Source organism: Oncorhynchus mykiss, chromosome 15 (assembly GCF_013265735.2).
Source record: "Oncorhynchus mykiss isolate Arlee chromosome 15, USDA_OmykA_1.1, whole genome shotgun sequence".
Lineage (NCBI taxonomy): Eukaryota > Metazoa > Chordata > Actinopteri > Salmoniformes > Salmonidae > Oncorhynchus > Oncorhynchus mykiss.
Genome location: NC_048579.1, coordinates 67,365,193 through 67,379,509, shown reverse-complemented (window position 1 = coordinate 67,379,509; position 14,317 = coordinate 67,365,193). Strand labels below are relative to the sequence as shown.

General features: G+C 43.8%; 1 protein-coding gene across 4 annotated transcripts; it reads left to right on the top strand.

The window, feature by feature from the left end:
* The first annotated feature begins 814 nt into the window (after positions 1 to 814).
* LOC110499840 (troponin I, slow skeletal muscle) lies at positions 815 to 8,128 on the top strand. 4 transcript variants are annotated; one of them, XM_036945042.1, is made up of 9 exons: positions 941 to 1,031; positions 1,282 to 1,301; positions 2,360 to 2,363; positions 2,644 to 2,688; positions 3,106 to 3,147; positions 3,333 to 3,464; positions 5,952 to 6,041; positions 6,296 to 6,484; positions 6,903 to 8,128. In XM_036945042.1, the coding sequence occupies exons 2-9, from the start codon at positions 1,291 to 1,293 to the stop codon at positions 6,999 to 7,001; spliced, it is 612 nt and encodes a 203-aa protein (XP_036800937.1). In that variant the 5' UTR covers positions 941 to 1,031; positions 1,282 to 1,290; the 3' UTR covers positions 7,002 to 8,128. The 4 variants fall into 4 exon arrangements, with proteins under 4 accessions (XP_036800940.1, XP_036800939.1, XP_036800937.1 ...); XM_036945045.1 differs by lacking the exon at positions 1,282 to 1,301 and having other exon boundaries at positions 815 to 1,031; XM_036945043.1 differs by lacking the exon at positions 941 to 1,031 and having other exon boundaries at positions 1,276 to 1,301.
* Positions 8,129 to 14,317: the final 6,189 nt, after the last annotated feature.

Sequence of the window (14,317 nt, the reverse complement as noted above, 5' to 3'; positions counted from 1 at the left end):
TCACAGCAGCCTATTAAGATACACAGGTAAGTGCCAAAATAAAAGAAACACTTGAGTAAATGAGGGTTCTGGCTCTGTTATGATGTGGAGTGCATTTTCCTGGCATGGAAAATCATTTTATACAATTAATACACAGCTATTCTGAGTGATCACCTTCAACCTATGGTGCGGCATTTCTATCCTGATGGGCGCGGTTTTTCCAGGATGACAATTCCCTAATCCACCGGGCACGAGTGTTCACTGAATGGTTTAATGAGCATGAAAACGATGTAAACCATATGCCCTGGCCGTCTCAGTCATCAGATCTCAACCCAATTGAACACTTATGGGAGATTCTGGAGCGGCACCTGAACCAGCGGTTTCCACCATCAACAAAACACCAAAGGATGGAATTTCTTGTTCCAGACACTTGTAGAATCTATGACAAGGCACATTGAAGCTGTTCTGGCCTGTGGTGGCCCAACGCCTTATTAAGACAATATGTTGGTGTTTCCATTATTTCGGCATTTACTTATATTTTAGTAATGATAATCAAAATCACAACAACCAGTATACACATGTATTCTTTTCATTTCAGGACAAGATGATCAATTTCATAGGCTTTAATGAGAATATAAACCACACAAGTGAAAAAGAGGACGTATCCTCCAAATCAACAAAATAACCCAAACAACATTACCCTGTTCATTTACAGTGTTCCATAGGAACAAGGGCTTTTTGCAAAAGGCAGCGAGAGGAATTCACAGAAGTTTTCAGACAATGCCATTAAGGCATTGGTCATGATTTATTATTACATTTTGACCTGCATTGTCACAATGTCACAGGAGGTTATATTTCATCCCTGGTGTCCAGCCAGCCCATTCCTGCAGGACTCTGGTGCTAGGCTATATCTGTTGTCCACCCGCTGCCCAGCCCTGCCCAGACCCACATAAAAGAGAAAATCCCCCCCATTGTCTCAGATCCCTCTGTTGTTTGAGCGAGACAGTGAGAGAGTACTGTACCCGACCCGACTGTGGTCCACCCTATTCCAGGTAATACTCATTTGGGTTGGGGATTCTGTGATTCAGAATCAAACTTAAGTATTTATTAAGTAAATGACTTAAGAATTTATTTAGTTTACTTAATAAGTACTTAAGTGAATGGTGGCGTTTTGTTGCTGTTGTCAGTGATTTGAAATGATCTGAGGGTTTCAGGCTGATCAGGTGATTCAACAAAGGGAAGATGCCCTAATTGAATCGCCTGGATCGGATTTCAAAATCACATTTTCTCTCTCCAACCAAGGTTTTCATAATGGCTGATGAGTGAGTATTGTTATCTGGGACAATAGGTCGGCTTGACTGTTAATTAATTATGCATATAGCTCCCTTCAAGTACATTTTTTTAATAATACCGCTTTAATGATTGTGTATAGCTCAATCTCAGTGTGTTATCTATTTAAAAATACATCCTATTATCTGTTATAAATGTACGTAGCCTAAGCCTTATTATAATGAAGTGGACCTATTGTCTTGAGATGACAAGCCATTTGAGTCTTACAGCAGCATGTTGTAGCCTAAGTAAAAATGTACGTAATGTAAGTATATAATAACTGCTTTTGGGAGTATGATGCGTGTGTTCTACCTATTGTCTTGAGATGATAAACCATTTAAGTCTTACAGTAGCAGCATGTTGTAGACCCTAGTTATAATGTTAAAATGTATGTATGTTAGAATAACTGCTTCTGAGGGTATGATACGTCCGTTCTACCTGATTGTGGATCTCTTGCAGCTTACATTCTCTTGCAAATGACACAGAATGACTATGTTAATTAAGCTGCCAGTTAGCCATACACAGAGCTAAAACTGAGGGGGTGCTACAATGCTATACGCGGCAGAATGGCATTTTCCTGTAGTGTCCTTTTCCTAATCCATGGGTAAAATGATGATGGGGCTTGGGGACAAGGCTGCAACTGTCTGTCTGTCTGTCTGTCTCTCTCTCTGTCTGTCTGTCTGTCTGTCTGTCTCTCTGTCTGTCTGTCTGTCTGTCTGTCTGTCTGTCTGTCTCTCTGTCTGTCTGTCTGTCTGTCTGTCTGTCTGTCTGTCTGTCTGTCTGTCTGTCTGTCTGTCTGTCTGTCTGTCTGTCTGTCTGTCTGTCTCTCTCTCTCTCTCTCTGTCTGTCTGTCTGTCTGTCTGTCTGTCTGTCTGTCTGTCTGTCTGTCTGTCTCTCTGTCTGTCTGTCTGTCTGTCTGTCTGTCTGTCTCCTATTACAATGTAATGTACCTCCAGCAGGTTACAAATTATGTTTTTCTTTTCACTAATGCTATTTTTTACTTATGTGTCTCCCTTGTCTTTTTGTGCCCATAAACCTGGTCAAATTTAAGTGAGGTAAGTCTTTTAATGTTTATAAATTCACCGTCATCACGATCATCATCATCATGACCATCGTCATCATCATCATATTAGATTTAGGACATCAAAATTCTTCATTCTATTTTGACTTGTATGTTATGCCAAGCATTTCTTTCACGTCTAGTTGAATCTTACATGCAATGTTGAACAAAGTCCAATCAATCAGGAGACACATTTTTCAGGCTACCTCTCATAGAAGTGTGTATACTTCGATAATTTTGAACAATGTTCTGACATGTTCCCTCTGTCCCTGTAGGAGCAAGACAAACCCAGGCCAATGAATCCCAAGTTAATTGACAAGGTGAGCTAGAGCCAGAACTAGAGACAGCCCTGGTTCAACAGTGTTAATCCCTATATAGAGAGGGAACACGTTGTCCCAAGGTTGCCACTTCAGTCTTATCGGTTATTGTCAGCAATCAAGGGCAATGTTTTTTGAGTGACCACATTCAGACTAAACTGTAACTGGCTCCCTGTATGGATAAACTTATGCTATAAAGAGAGTAAAAGTTTACTCAATGGAGAATCTGTATTGAAAGAGTTTTTCATTCTGGGACTAGTTGTGTCCAGGAACAGGCCCATTTGTAGGCCAATGCTTTAGGTCCATAGTAGATTTGTTGTGACACAACACAAAAATGTCCCAATAAATGAATAGGTTTCACTTTTAAGTATACAGCACTGGGCACACATTTGCAATAACATTGTGTCCTTTTCCCAACAGCCGAAGTCGAAGATTACGGCTTCGCGTAAGCTCTCCCTGAAGGTAAATTACCATGCATTATGTTAACAATTAACATTGATTATAACTAAGTCATTCTTTATTACGGATACAGCTGTAGTGACACCGTTAAGCATGGAGGACGACTAACTACTGCATGGTGGTATTAGACTGGGTCCTCCGCCTCTGGCCCACCCCTGGAATGACGGATCTTTCTCTCGTCCAATCAGATCATGCTGCTTACCAGGGCGATGGAGCAGCTGGAACAGGAGACGCAGGACAGGGATGAGGAGAAACTGAGCTACCTGGGAGAGCGACTGCCCCCCTTGCAGTTCTCTGGACTGTCATTGGCTGAGCTACAGGTGAGAGACAAGCAATACGACTGGGCCAAACTAGTGGGCCAATCACAAAGCTAAACAATGAGACTGTAACTGAACAACACTCAAGTAAATATTCCAGCATGGTTATTCTGTTCAATATACAGTACCAGTAAAAATTTTGGACACACCTACTTATTCAAGGGTTTTTATTTATTTTTTACTATTTTCTACATGATGTAATAATAGTGAAGACCTCAAAACTATGAAATAACACACATGGAATCATGTAGTAACCAAAAAAGTGTTAAACAAATCAAAATATAATTTAGATTTTAGATTCTTCAAAGTAAGCACCCCTTGCATTGATGACAGCTTTGCACACTCTTGTCATTCTCTCAACCAGCTTCATCTGGAATGCTTTTCCAACAGTCTTGAAGGAGTTCCCACATGTGCTGAGCATTTGTTGTATGCTTTTCCTTCACTCTGCGGTACAACTCAACCCAAACCATCTCAACTGGGTTGAGGTCATCTGATGCAGCACTCCATCACTCTCCTTCTTGGTCAAATAGCCCTTCCACAGCCTGGAGGTGTTTTGGGTCATTGTCCTGTTGAAAAACCAGGTAGCCATGCTGGTTAAGTGTGGATAAGTGTGTCTTGAATTCTAAATAAATCACAGACAGTGTCACCAGCAAAGCACCAACACACCTCCTCCTCCATGCTTTACGGTGGGAACCACAAATGCAGAGATCATTCGTTCATCTACTCTGCGTCTCACAAAGACATGGCGTTTGGAACCAAAAATCAAACATTTGGACTCATCAGACCAAAGGACAGATTTCACCCGGTCTAATGTTCATTGCTTGTGTTTATTGGGCCAAGCAAGTCTCTTCTTATTATTGGTGTCCTTTAGTAGTAGTTTCTTTGAAGCATTTCTACCATGAAGGCCTGATTCACGCAGTCTCCTCTGAACAGTTGATGTTGAGATGTGTCTGTTACTTGAACTCTGTGAAGCATTTATTTGGGCTTCAATTTCTGAGGCTGGTAACTTTAACTTATTCTCTGCCACAGAGGTAACTCTGGGTCTTTCTTTCCTGTGGCGGTCCTCATGAGAGCCAGTTTCATCATAGCAGAGGTAACTCTGGGTCTTTCTTTCCTGTGGCAGTCCTCATGAGAACCAGTTTCATCATAGCAGAGGTAACTCTGGGTCTTTCTTTCCTGTGGCAGTCCTCATGAGAGCCAGTTTCATCATAGCAGAGGTAACTCTGGGTCTTTCTTTCCTGTGGCAGTCCTCATGAGAGCCAGTTTCATCATAGCAGAGGTAACTCTGGGTCTTTCTTTCCTGTGGCAGTCCTCATGAGAGCCAGTTTCATCATAGCAGAGGTAACTCTGGGTCTTTCTTTCCTGTGGCAGTCCTCATGAGAGCCAGTTTCATCATAGCAGAGGTAACTCTGGGTCTTCCTTTCCTGTGGCAGTCCTCATGAGAGCCAGTTTCATCATAGCAGAGGTAACTCTGGGTCTTTCTTTCCTGTGGCAGTCCTCATGAGAGCCAGTTTCATCATAGCAGAGGTAACTCTGGGTCTTTCTTTCCTGTGGCAGTCCTCATGAGAGCCAGTTTCATCATAGCAGAGGTAACTCTGGGTCTTCCTTTCCTGTGGCAGTCCTCATGAGAGCCAGTTTCATCATAGCACTTGATGGTTTTTGCTACTGCATTTGAATAAACTTTTAAAGTTCTTGAAATTTTCCAAATTGACTTAAAGTAGTGATAGACTGTCATTTCTCTTTGCTTATTTGAGCTGTTCTTACCATAATATGGACTTGGTCTTTTACCAAATAGGGCTATCTTCTGTATACCACCCCTACCTTTTCACAACACCACAACTGATTGGCTGAAATGCATTAAGAAGGTAAGAAATTCCACAAATTAGATTTAAACAAGGCACACCTGTTTATTGAAATACATTCCAAGAAACTACCTCATGAAGCTGGTTGAGAGAATGCCAAGAGTGTGCAAAGTTGTCATCAAGGCAAAGGGTGGCTACTGATGTAGAAGGGCTATATAAATACATTTGATTTGAAATTTGATTTGATACTAAAGAATCTCAAATCTCAAATATAATTTGATTGTTTTAACATTATTTTGGTTACTACATGATTCCATATGTGTTATTTCATAGTTTTGATGTCTTCACTACTGTTCTACAATTAAGAAAACAGTAAAAATAAAGAAAACCCTTGAATGAGTAGGTGTGTCCAAACTTTTGACTGGTACTGCATCTCAATGAGATTTGATTCTTCACTCTTAGACAAAAGGGTTCCAAAGGAGTTATTTGGCTGTCCCCATAGAAGAAACCTTTGTGGTTTCCAGGTAGAACCCTTTTTGGGGCCCTCTGTGGAAAGGGTTTTACATGGAACCAAAAAGGGTTCTTCAAAGGGTTCTCCTATGGGGACAGCCGAAGAACCCTTTTAGGTTCTAGATATCACCTATTTTTGTGTATATTTAATCTTAGTATGTTTATCTATTTTTTTCAGGACCTATGCAAGCAGCTCCATGGAAAGATAGATGTGGTAGATGAGGAGAGATACGACTGTGAGGCCAAAGTGACCAAGCACAACAAAGATGTAAGTCTTCGGCCCTTTGGGTGAGATGTTATCCTCAGGTCCTGCCTCTTGTGGAGGCAACAAATGGGGGTTAGTCTCAGTTTTGCAGCTGGGTCAGGGCCAAATCAATGGTCTGTGCCAGTTCCTGGGGTTGGCCCTGGCCAGGATTGGAACCCAGGTCCAGCAAGTATCAAACCAACACTTCTTGAAGTGGTTGCTAGGTGTTGGCTTAAGTTGCTATAATATTTAATAGTAGATTTTGATTAAATCTACAGATCCATGAGTTGAAGCTGAAGGTGCAGGACTTAGGAGGGAAGTTTAAGAAGCCCGCCCTGAGGAAGGTGCGCGTCTCTGCAGACGAGATGATGAGAGCTTTGCTGGGAACCAAACACAAAGGCTCTATGGACCTCAGGTCCAACCTCAAGTCTGTCAAGAAGGAAGACACCAACAAGGACAAAGACAAGGTAACTGGGACTTGGGCCATGTACAAATACTTTACCAATGCATCCTTCCTTTCTCCTGAAGCTTTAAGTTAGCTCACCTTGAAATTTGAAACCTCTCTGGCACTAGTAAGCACTGGCTTGTGCGGAGATGGCGTGGTACTGGAAACCATGCTACTATGGACCTCCAAGCATTTACATCTAATGGTTGAACTGAGAGTATCTGAGACCATAACATTAGCTTATTATAGTAGCTAGCTAGCTAATCAAACATGAGTTAGCATAGCACTACTCTATTTGTTTTCCCTCTACACATTGTATGGGGATAGGTTGTAATGTGGCCACCTGAGACAAGTCTCCACGAACACAAGGAAGCCTGGGTGCTAAAGCTAGTTAAACGCTGATGTCTGACAGCACAGTATTTGTTCCTCTTCCCTCTCAGGTGCTCACGTCTGAGGTGACCGACTGGCGTAAGAATGTGGAGGCCATGTCTGGCATGGAGGGCCGCAAGAAGATGTTTGACGCATCTGGCGGCCAGTAAGCCATGCTACAGCCTTGGGACAGGAACCACGCGCAGGACATGGTCCAGAGAGGAGGAAGAGGAGGAGGAGCTGTGTAGTCCCTGAAAGTGCCCCGCCACACACCCTACCACAGTACAAAGGCAGCATGGGGTTAAATTGTGAGGAGTCCAGTGCTGAGCAGTCCATTAGATGGATTTGTAGTTTTGTAAAACAGGTTGTAGTTCTCTGCTGGAGTGGAAGGGTTTCTATAAGAGTTTTACAAAGCCTGCGATTTCTTTCAGGTACTACTTACCAAATATTTTACCACCCTGTATAAACTCGTTTTGGAACCCAACCCAATATAAACAGTATACCACAAAGCCCTCAGATGAGACTTTATGAGGTAGTCTTGGAAACCCCCCCAAAAATATTGCGTAATTGTGTCAAACGCTCAATTAAGTTATGGGGAGAAATGTATGAGATAAGATACTAACAAGACTAGCAAAGTCTCCACCCCTTAAACGGAAACTCTCAGCTAAAGCACCATCTTCACCCAATCCTGATACGTCCAAATAACCAGTGACGGAAAAGCACCGAACTATTGCTCCTCGTTAGTCGTCACATCCCACCAACTTTTGACAGACGTTACGATAACATTTATGTTCCATAATCTGTCCACGAGAGATTAGGAATTGATGCGTTTATAAAGCACGTGAAGATGTGAACTACCTAAACACGATGAAGTTCCATAAAAGTTAAGTGAATGATTGGAGTAATGTAGAATAGTGAAGTCATCATAGTCCTCCACTGAGTCAAACCTTTAGGCTGATAGTCTTACAGAAATAGGAAAGGCTTGAGGCTGATGAACGTTTACAGTTGTCAATATCATGATGATTTCCTAACTAATTAAGCAACATGTTGCTCTCTCGGACTCTGACTCCCTCAGGGCTGATGTCAATGGTAAAACAGCATGATTTAACCCTTCGCTGACATCCTCGCACATGATCTCTCCACCCTGTCATTGACGACTTAGCCTATCACGCTGGGACAGTTAACCACTTCTTGAAAAGCTGTGTGTGGTGCATATCTCACTATTGCTATTTATTATGGAAGATTAGATGTATGTGTCTTTTATTTATGGCATTATAAAACATGAATCACCAAAGGATGTCCTTGGTTTGTTATGCGAACTCACATCAGTGTCTATTTTCTATTGTCTGGTACTCAGTGATCTAATAGAGGCATGAATGGCCATGGGTAGCAGCTTAAAGGGATAGTTCACCCAAATTACAAAATTACATGTTGTTCCTTACCCTGTAAGAAGTCTATAGACACGGTATGACAGCAATCATATTGGTTTGGAAACCAACATGTCATTTTTTGTAATTTGGGTTAACAGTGTTGATGGATTTGGCAAACGATAGATTGACAATGCCATTGAAAAACAAGGGGTTGGGCGATACTAGGGGTTATTCATCTGCTACTTTGTAAACTTCAAATGGAAGTTGCCTACAGGCGAGGGAAAAACACTTTGACAATGACCTTCAGTCAAAAGGTTGTGATCCAGCAGCACAGTGTTTCATATCCCAGGAAACACATTAATATGGTAAAGTAGTGATCTTCTGGATGACCTGGCCAAAGGTTTCATCAGCACTGTCGTACACCCACTGTTAGACCGTTTTAGTCTTCTAAAGCTAAGGAATAGGAATGAAATGCAAGAAACTCTATCCCTCAACTCACAACCACAGCATAACTTCTGGTAGATTATTGGACACACGAGACAGCTACACCAGCCTAATAAGAAGCAGAAACCATTTGTGGGTGTTGTGAGTTCAGTTGTCAACAGATGGTGAATCTTAAAGCCTGTCCCCCTGCATCAAATCCTCAGTCACCTTGTATTTTTAGCTCTGTTGTTCTCTGAGTCTAATCCAACCTTGGAAACAAACACTGGAGCTGGAGCACATCATTCACTTTATTGGCCTGCGTGGGTCGTCTGGCTGTTGTCACCCAGACACAGTCATGCCGAGTATGAGAGACACCCAGGCCAATAATAGCCAGAGGCCCGCTGGTGAGAGGGAAGTGTTGACAGGTTCATGTCAGTCAATGTGGTGTCAGGTGTGTGTGAGTGTTTGTCCCCCTGTTCAGTGTCTATTCAGAAAGGCACACATCAGACCTCTATGAAGGTTCACCAGTGTGTGTGCCACCCAGGGGACCTACCGGTGCCCGCCTGTGTGTGTGTGTGGTGGTTGGTGTTCATGTAGATAAGCTGTTAAGTAAAGTAGTTGTCTGTCCTTCCACTAACCTTTGGGAAGAAGATACAGAGGGTAGTTTCCAACACAGCCCTAAATGAACAATACCCACAAATCAAATCAAGCTTTATTTATACAGCACATTTAAAGAAATGGATTGCAACGCAATGTGCTTCACAGGACAAAAACAAAGGAATAACAATAAAAACAGAACAACTAAAAAGCACCCCAAGGAAAAGCTAAAAAGGTGTTTTTTAAGACCTCTTTTAAATATGTCCAGTTTCGGCCCGCCTCAAGTTCTCTGGCAGGCTATTCCAGAGGCTGGGGGCATAGTAACTCATTTCTGCCTCTCCATGCCTCCTGGTCCTAGGCTTTGGGATAGTTAAAAGGCCAGTGCCAGAGGACCTGAGGGACCTACTGGGTACATAACTTAAAAGCATGTCTGACATGTACTTGGGTGCACAATCGTGGATTGATTTAAAAACCAATAGAATCATCTTCAAATGAATTGTAAAACTCATGTGTGCTCTCCGTCTGGTCTTGGTCAGTACCCGTGCTGCAGCATTCTGTATGTTTTGTAGTTGACCAATGGCTTTCTTGGGTAGAGAAGACAGGAGAGCATTACAGTAGTCGAGCGTGCTTGTAGTAAAAAGCACAAGACGCAAACATAGGTTTTGGAACCAGAGACATACACACCACATCAAATTCAAAATTCGAAGGAAAAAAACAAGTCCCAATCACTTACATACGGTGTAACAGATTCACATGAAACTGAAGTCCATTGTCAGGGCAACTGGATGGTAGCAAGTCAACAGTAGTAACTGCAGTCCATTGTCAGGGCAACTGGATGGTAGCAAGTCAACAGTAGTAACTGCAGTCCATTGTCAGGGCAACTGGATGGTAGCAAGTCAACAGTAGTAACTGCAGTCCATTGTCAGGGCAACTGGATGGTAGCAAGTCAACAGTAGTAACTGCAGTCCATTGTCAGGGCAACTTCATGGTAGCAAGTCAACAGTAGTAACTGCAGTCCATTGCCAGGGCAACTGGATGGTAGCAAGTCAACAGTAGTAACTGCAGTCCATTGTCAGGGCAACTGGATGGTAGCAAGTCAACAGTAGTAACTGCAGTCCATTGCCAGGGCAACTGGATGGTAGCAAGTCAACAGTAGTAACTGCAGTCCATTGTCAGGGCAACTGGATGGTAGCAAGTCAACAGTAGTAACTGCAGTCCATTGCCAGGGCAACTGGATGGTAGCAAGTCAACAGTAGTAACTGCAGTCCATTGCCAGGGCAACTGGATGGTAGCAAGTCAACAGTAGTAACTGCAGTCCATTGTCAGGGCAACTGGATGGTAGCAAGTCAACAGTAGTAACTGCGGTCCATTGTCAGGGCAACTGGATGGTAGCAAGTCAACAGTAGTAACTGCAGTCCATTGTCAGGGCAACTGGATGGTAGCAAGTCAACAGTAGTAACTGCAGTCCATTGTCAGGGCAACTGGATGGTAGCAAGTCAACAGTAGTAACTGCAGTCCATTGTCAGGGCAACTGGATGGTAGCAAGTCAACAGTAGTAACTGCAGTCCATTGTCAGGGCAACTGGATGGTAGCAAGTCAACAGTAGTAACTGCAGTCCATTGTCAGGGCAACTTCATGGTAGCAAGTCAACAGTAGTAACTGCAGTCCATTGCCAGGGCAACTGGATGGTAGCAAGTCAACAGTAGTAACTGCAGTCCATTGTCAGGGCAACTGGATGGTAGCAAGTCAACAGTAGTAACTGCAGTCCATTGCCAGGGCAACTGGATGGTAGCAAGTCAACAGTAGTAACTGCAGTCCATTGTCAGGGCAACTGGATGGTAGCAAGTCAACAGTAGTAACTGCAGTCCATTGCCAGGGCAACTGGATGGTAGCAAGTCAACAGTAGTAACTGCAGTCCATTGCCAGGGCAACTGGATGGTAGCAAGTCAACAGTAGTAACTGCAGTCCATTGTCAGGGCAACTGGATGGTAGCAAGTCAACAGTAGTAACTGCGGTCCATTGTCAGGGCAACTGGATGGTAGCAAGTCAACAGTAGTAACTGCAGTCCATTGTCAGGGCAACTGGATGGTAGCAAGTCAACAGTAGTAACTGCAGTCCATTGTCAGGGCAACTGGATGGTAGCAAGTCAACAGTAGTAACTGCAGTCCATTGTCAGGGCAACTGGATGGTAGCAAGTCAACAGTAGTAACTGCAGTCCATTGTCAGGGCAACTGGATGGTAGCAAGTCAACAGTAGTAACTGCAGTCCATTGTCAGGGCAACTGGATGGTAGCAAGTCAACAGTAGTAACTGCAGTCCATTGCCTGGGCAACTGGATGGTAGCAAGTCAACAGTAGTAACTGCAGTCCATTGCTGGGTCCACTAGATGGCAGCAAGTCAACAGTAATAACTGCAGTCCATTGTCAGGGCAACTGGATGGTAGCAAGTCAACAGTAGTAACTGCAGTCCATTGTCAGGGCAACTGGATGGTAGCAAGTCAACAGTAGTAACTGCAGTCCATTGCCAGGGCAACTGGATGGTAGCAAGTCAACAGTAGTAACTGCAGTCCATTGCCAGGGCAACTGGATGGTAGCAAGTCAACAGTAGTAACTGCAGTCCATTGTCAGGGCAACTGGATGGTAGCAAGTCAACAGTAGTAACTGCGGTCCATTGTCAGGGCAACTGGATGGTAGCAAGTCAACAGTAGTAACTGCAGTCCATTGTCAGGGCAACTGGATGGTAGCAAGTCAACAGTAGTAACTGCAGTCCATTGTCAGGGCAACTGGATGGTAGCAAGTCAACAGTAGTAACTGCAGTCCATTGTCAGGGCAACTGGATGGTAGCAAGTCAACAGTAGTAACTGCAGTCCATTGTCAGGGCAACTGGATGGTAGCAAGTCAACAGTAGTAACTGCAGTCCATTGTCAGGGCAACTGGATGGTAGCAAGTCAACAGTAGTAACTGCAGTCCATTGTCAGGGCAACTGGATGGTAGCAAGTCAACAGTAGTAACTGCAGTCCATTGCTGGGTCCACTAGATGGTAGCAAGTCAACAGTAGTAACTGCAGTCCATTGTCAGGGCAACTGGATGGTAGCAAGTCAACAGTAGTAACTGCAGTCCATTGCCTGGGCAACTGGATGGTAGCAAGTCAACAGTAGTAACTGCAGTCCATTGCCAGGGCAACTGGATGGTAGCAAGTCAACAGTAGTAACTGCAGTCCATTGCTGGGTCCACTAGATGGCAGCAAGTCAACAGTAATAACTGGGACAACTGTATTCATTTAGGCTGGTAGACTCTCAGTGTGTGCTTTCACTCAAGCCGGATTCCAAGCTAAAAACAACTGACTTCTGTCAAATGAAGAAAGAACAGACAAGTTAGCCAGATATTTACTTGCACAGTGATAGTCATACATTGATGTTGTCACACACAAGTCAGGTAGAAGAGAGAGCAGTAGTCAATGTGAGATCACTCAGATGAATGCTCACCGCTAGTCTGTGTGGGAGATTAAGCCAGTGAAACAGGCCTCAAGGCCAACGTCTGGCCGAGACAAGGCATAACAAAAGACAGAAGTGTGTGTGTGTGTGTGTGTGTGTGTGTGTGTGTGTGTGTGTGTGTGGTGTGTGTGGGCTGAAAGCGAGAGCAGCGATGAATTGATAAGCTCCACGCTGACATTGATGATATAATGGCGTAGGTGTCACTTTGGACAATGACTGATCGATTCAACACCCCTCAAAAAACACCACTTCCTGTCAGTCACTATGGAAACATTTGAAGCATGATAAACAGCACTGTCTTACGTCAATTTGGCATCACTCCTACGCGACGCTCGTCCCTCAACCCACAGCGCAGCCGGAAACGTTCTGCTGTCTGACAATGCATAAACAGTTGACGTATGCTTCCTGCTCCCAGCTGCCCTCCTTCCTATTGATTCCTATGAGGGTCAAGGGACTCCTAGTCACTCTGAGGAAGACTTGAGAGAGCAGAGCACAGAACATCCCATCTATTCACCCTTCTTGTGCCAAGTATGAGATCATTGACTTACTTAAGGTGTGCATCCACTCTAGATATTGTGGCAGGCAGCCTGACTTTCTACTGTTCCTCTCTCTCTCTCTCTCCCTCTCCCTCTCCCTCTCCCTCTCTCTCTCCCTCTCCCTCTCTCTCTCTCTCTCTCTCTCTCTCTCTCTCTCTCTCTCTCTCACCTCTCCTGCTCTGAGGCATTCTTTACCCTTAAGTAGAGGGTTGAATTAATTTGAGGTGGCAAGGGCTATTGGATTGTAGACACGTTGTCCTTTCGTTCAGACGGTGACAAAAGGGGAATATCTAAGGTCACTCCAGCACACTCATGTGGTAGGTTCCCCTTACAACTCTGTAAATATCATTCAAATGTAGCAATTTACTGTAGTGCCAAACTTAATTGTGGCGTTGTTATTAAATCAAAGAATGGTATATGCAAATGAAACAAACATTCTGTTGTCAATTTAGCTTCTAATTAGTTTAAAAGAAAACAGTAATTTTGGGCCCAAAAAATGCCCCCTTTCGTCCTTCTCTATGGTCATGAGCGACGGACGGAAGTTTGATCTGTTCAACTGTCACCATGGAAAGCATAAATATGACTTTAAAAGGTCTACATCTCACACTCACTGTAGCTGCAAACACGGTCTAGTCATCCCTAATTCCATACTCATCCCCTATGGAATGCAAAAGCAACGTGGCCAAACGTTCACGGCACAGTCTGGGCAGAGATCCTTCATTCAGTGCGACAACAAAGCATACAACATGGCATACAAACACACCCTCTTGACGGACATATGACACTTCACTGATACAAATCTCTTTTACACAGATTGCTGTGTGCTCTCACGTGTGTAAGTGTGTGTGTGTGTTTGTGTGTGTGTGTGTGTGTGTGTGTGTGTGTGTGTGTGTGTGTGTGTGTGTGTGTGTGTGTGTGTGTGTGTGTGTGTGTGTGTGTGTGTGTGTGTGTGTGTGTGTGTGTCTGTCTGTCTGTCTGTCTGTCTGTCTGTCTGTCTGTCTGTCTGTCTGTCTGTCTGTCTGTGCGCTCTACAAGGAGCGGAGAGAGAAACCGGATTTCCACCAAAGT

Excerpts from the sequence above, each read along its gene's own strand:
- LOC110499840 (XM_036945042.1), top strand. Across the intron at positions 2,689-3,105 it reads ATCCCAAGTTAATTGACAAG|CCGAAGTCGAAGATTACGGC; the intron begins GTGAGCTAGAGC and ends TTTTCCCAACAG. Across the intron at positions 3,465-5,951 it reads TGTCATTGGCTGAGCTACAG|GACCTATGCAAGCAGCTCCA; the intron begins GTGAGAGACAAG and ends TATTTTTTTCAG.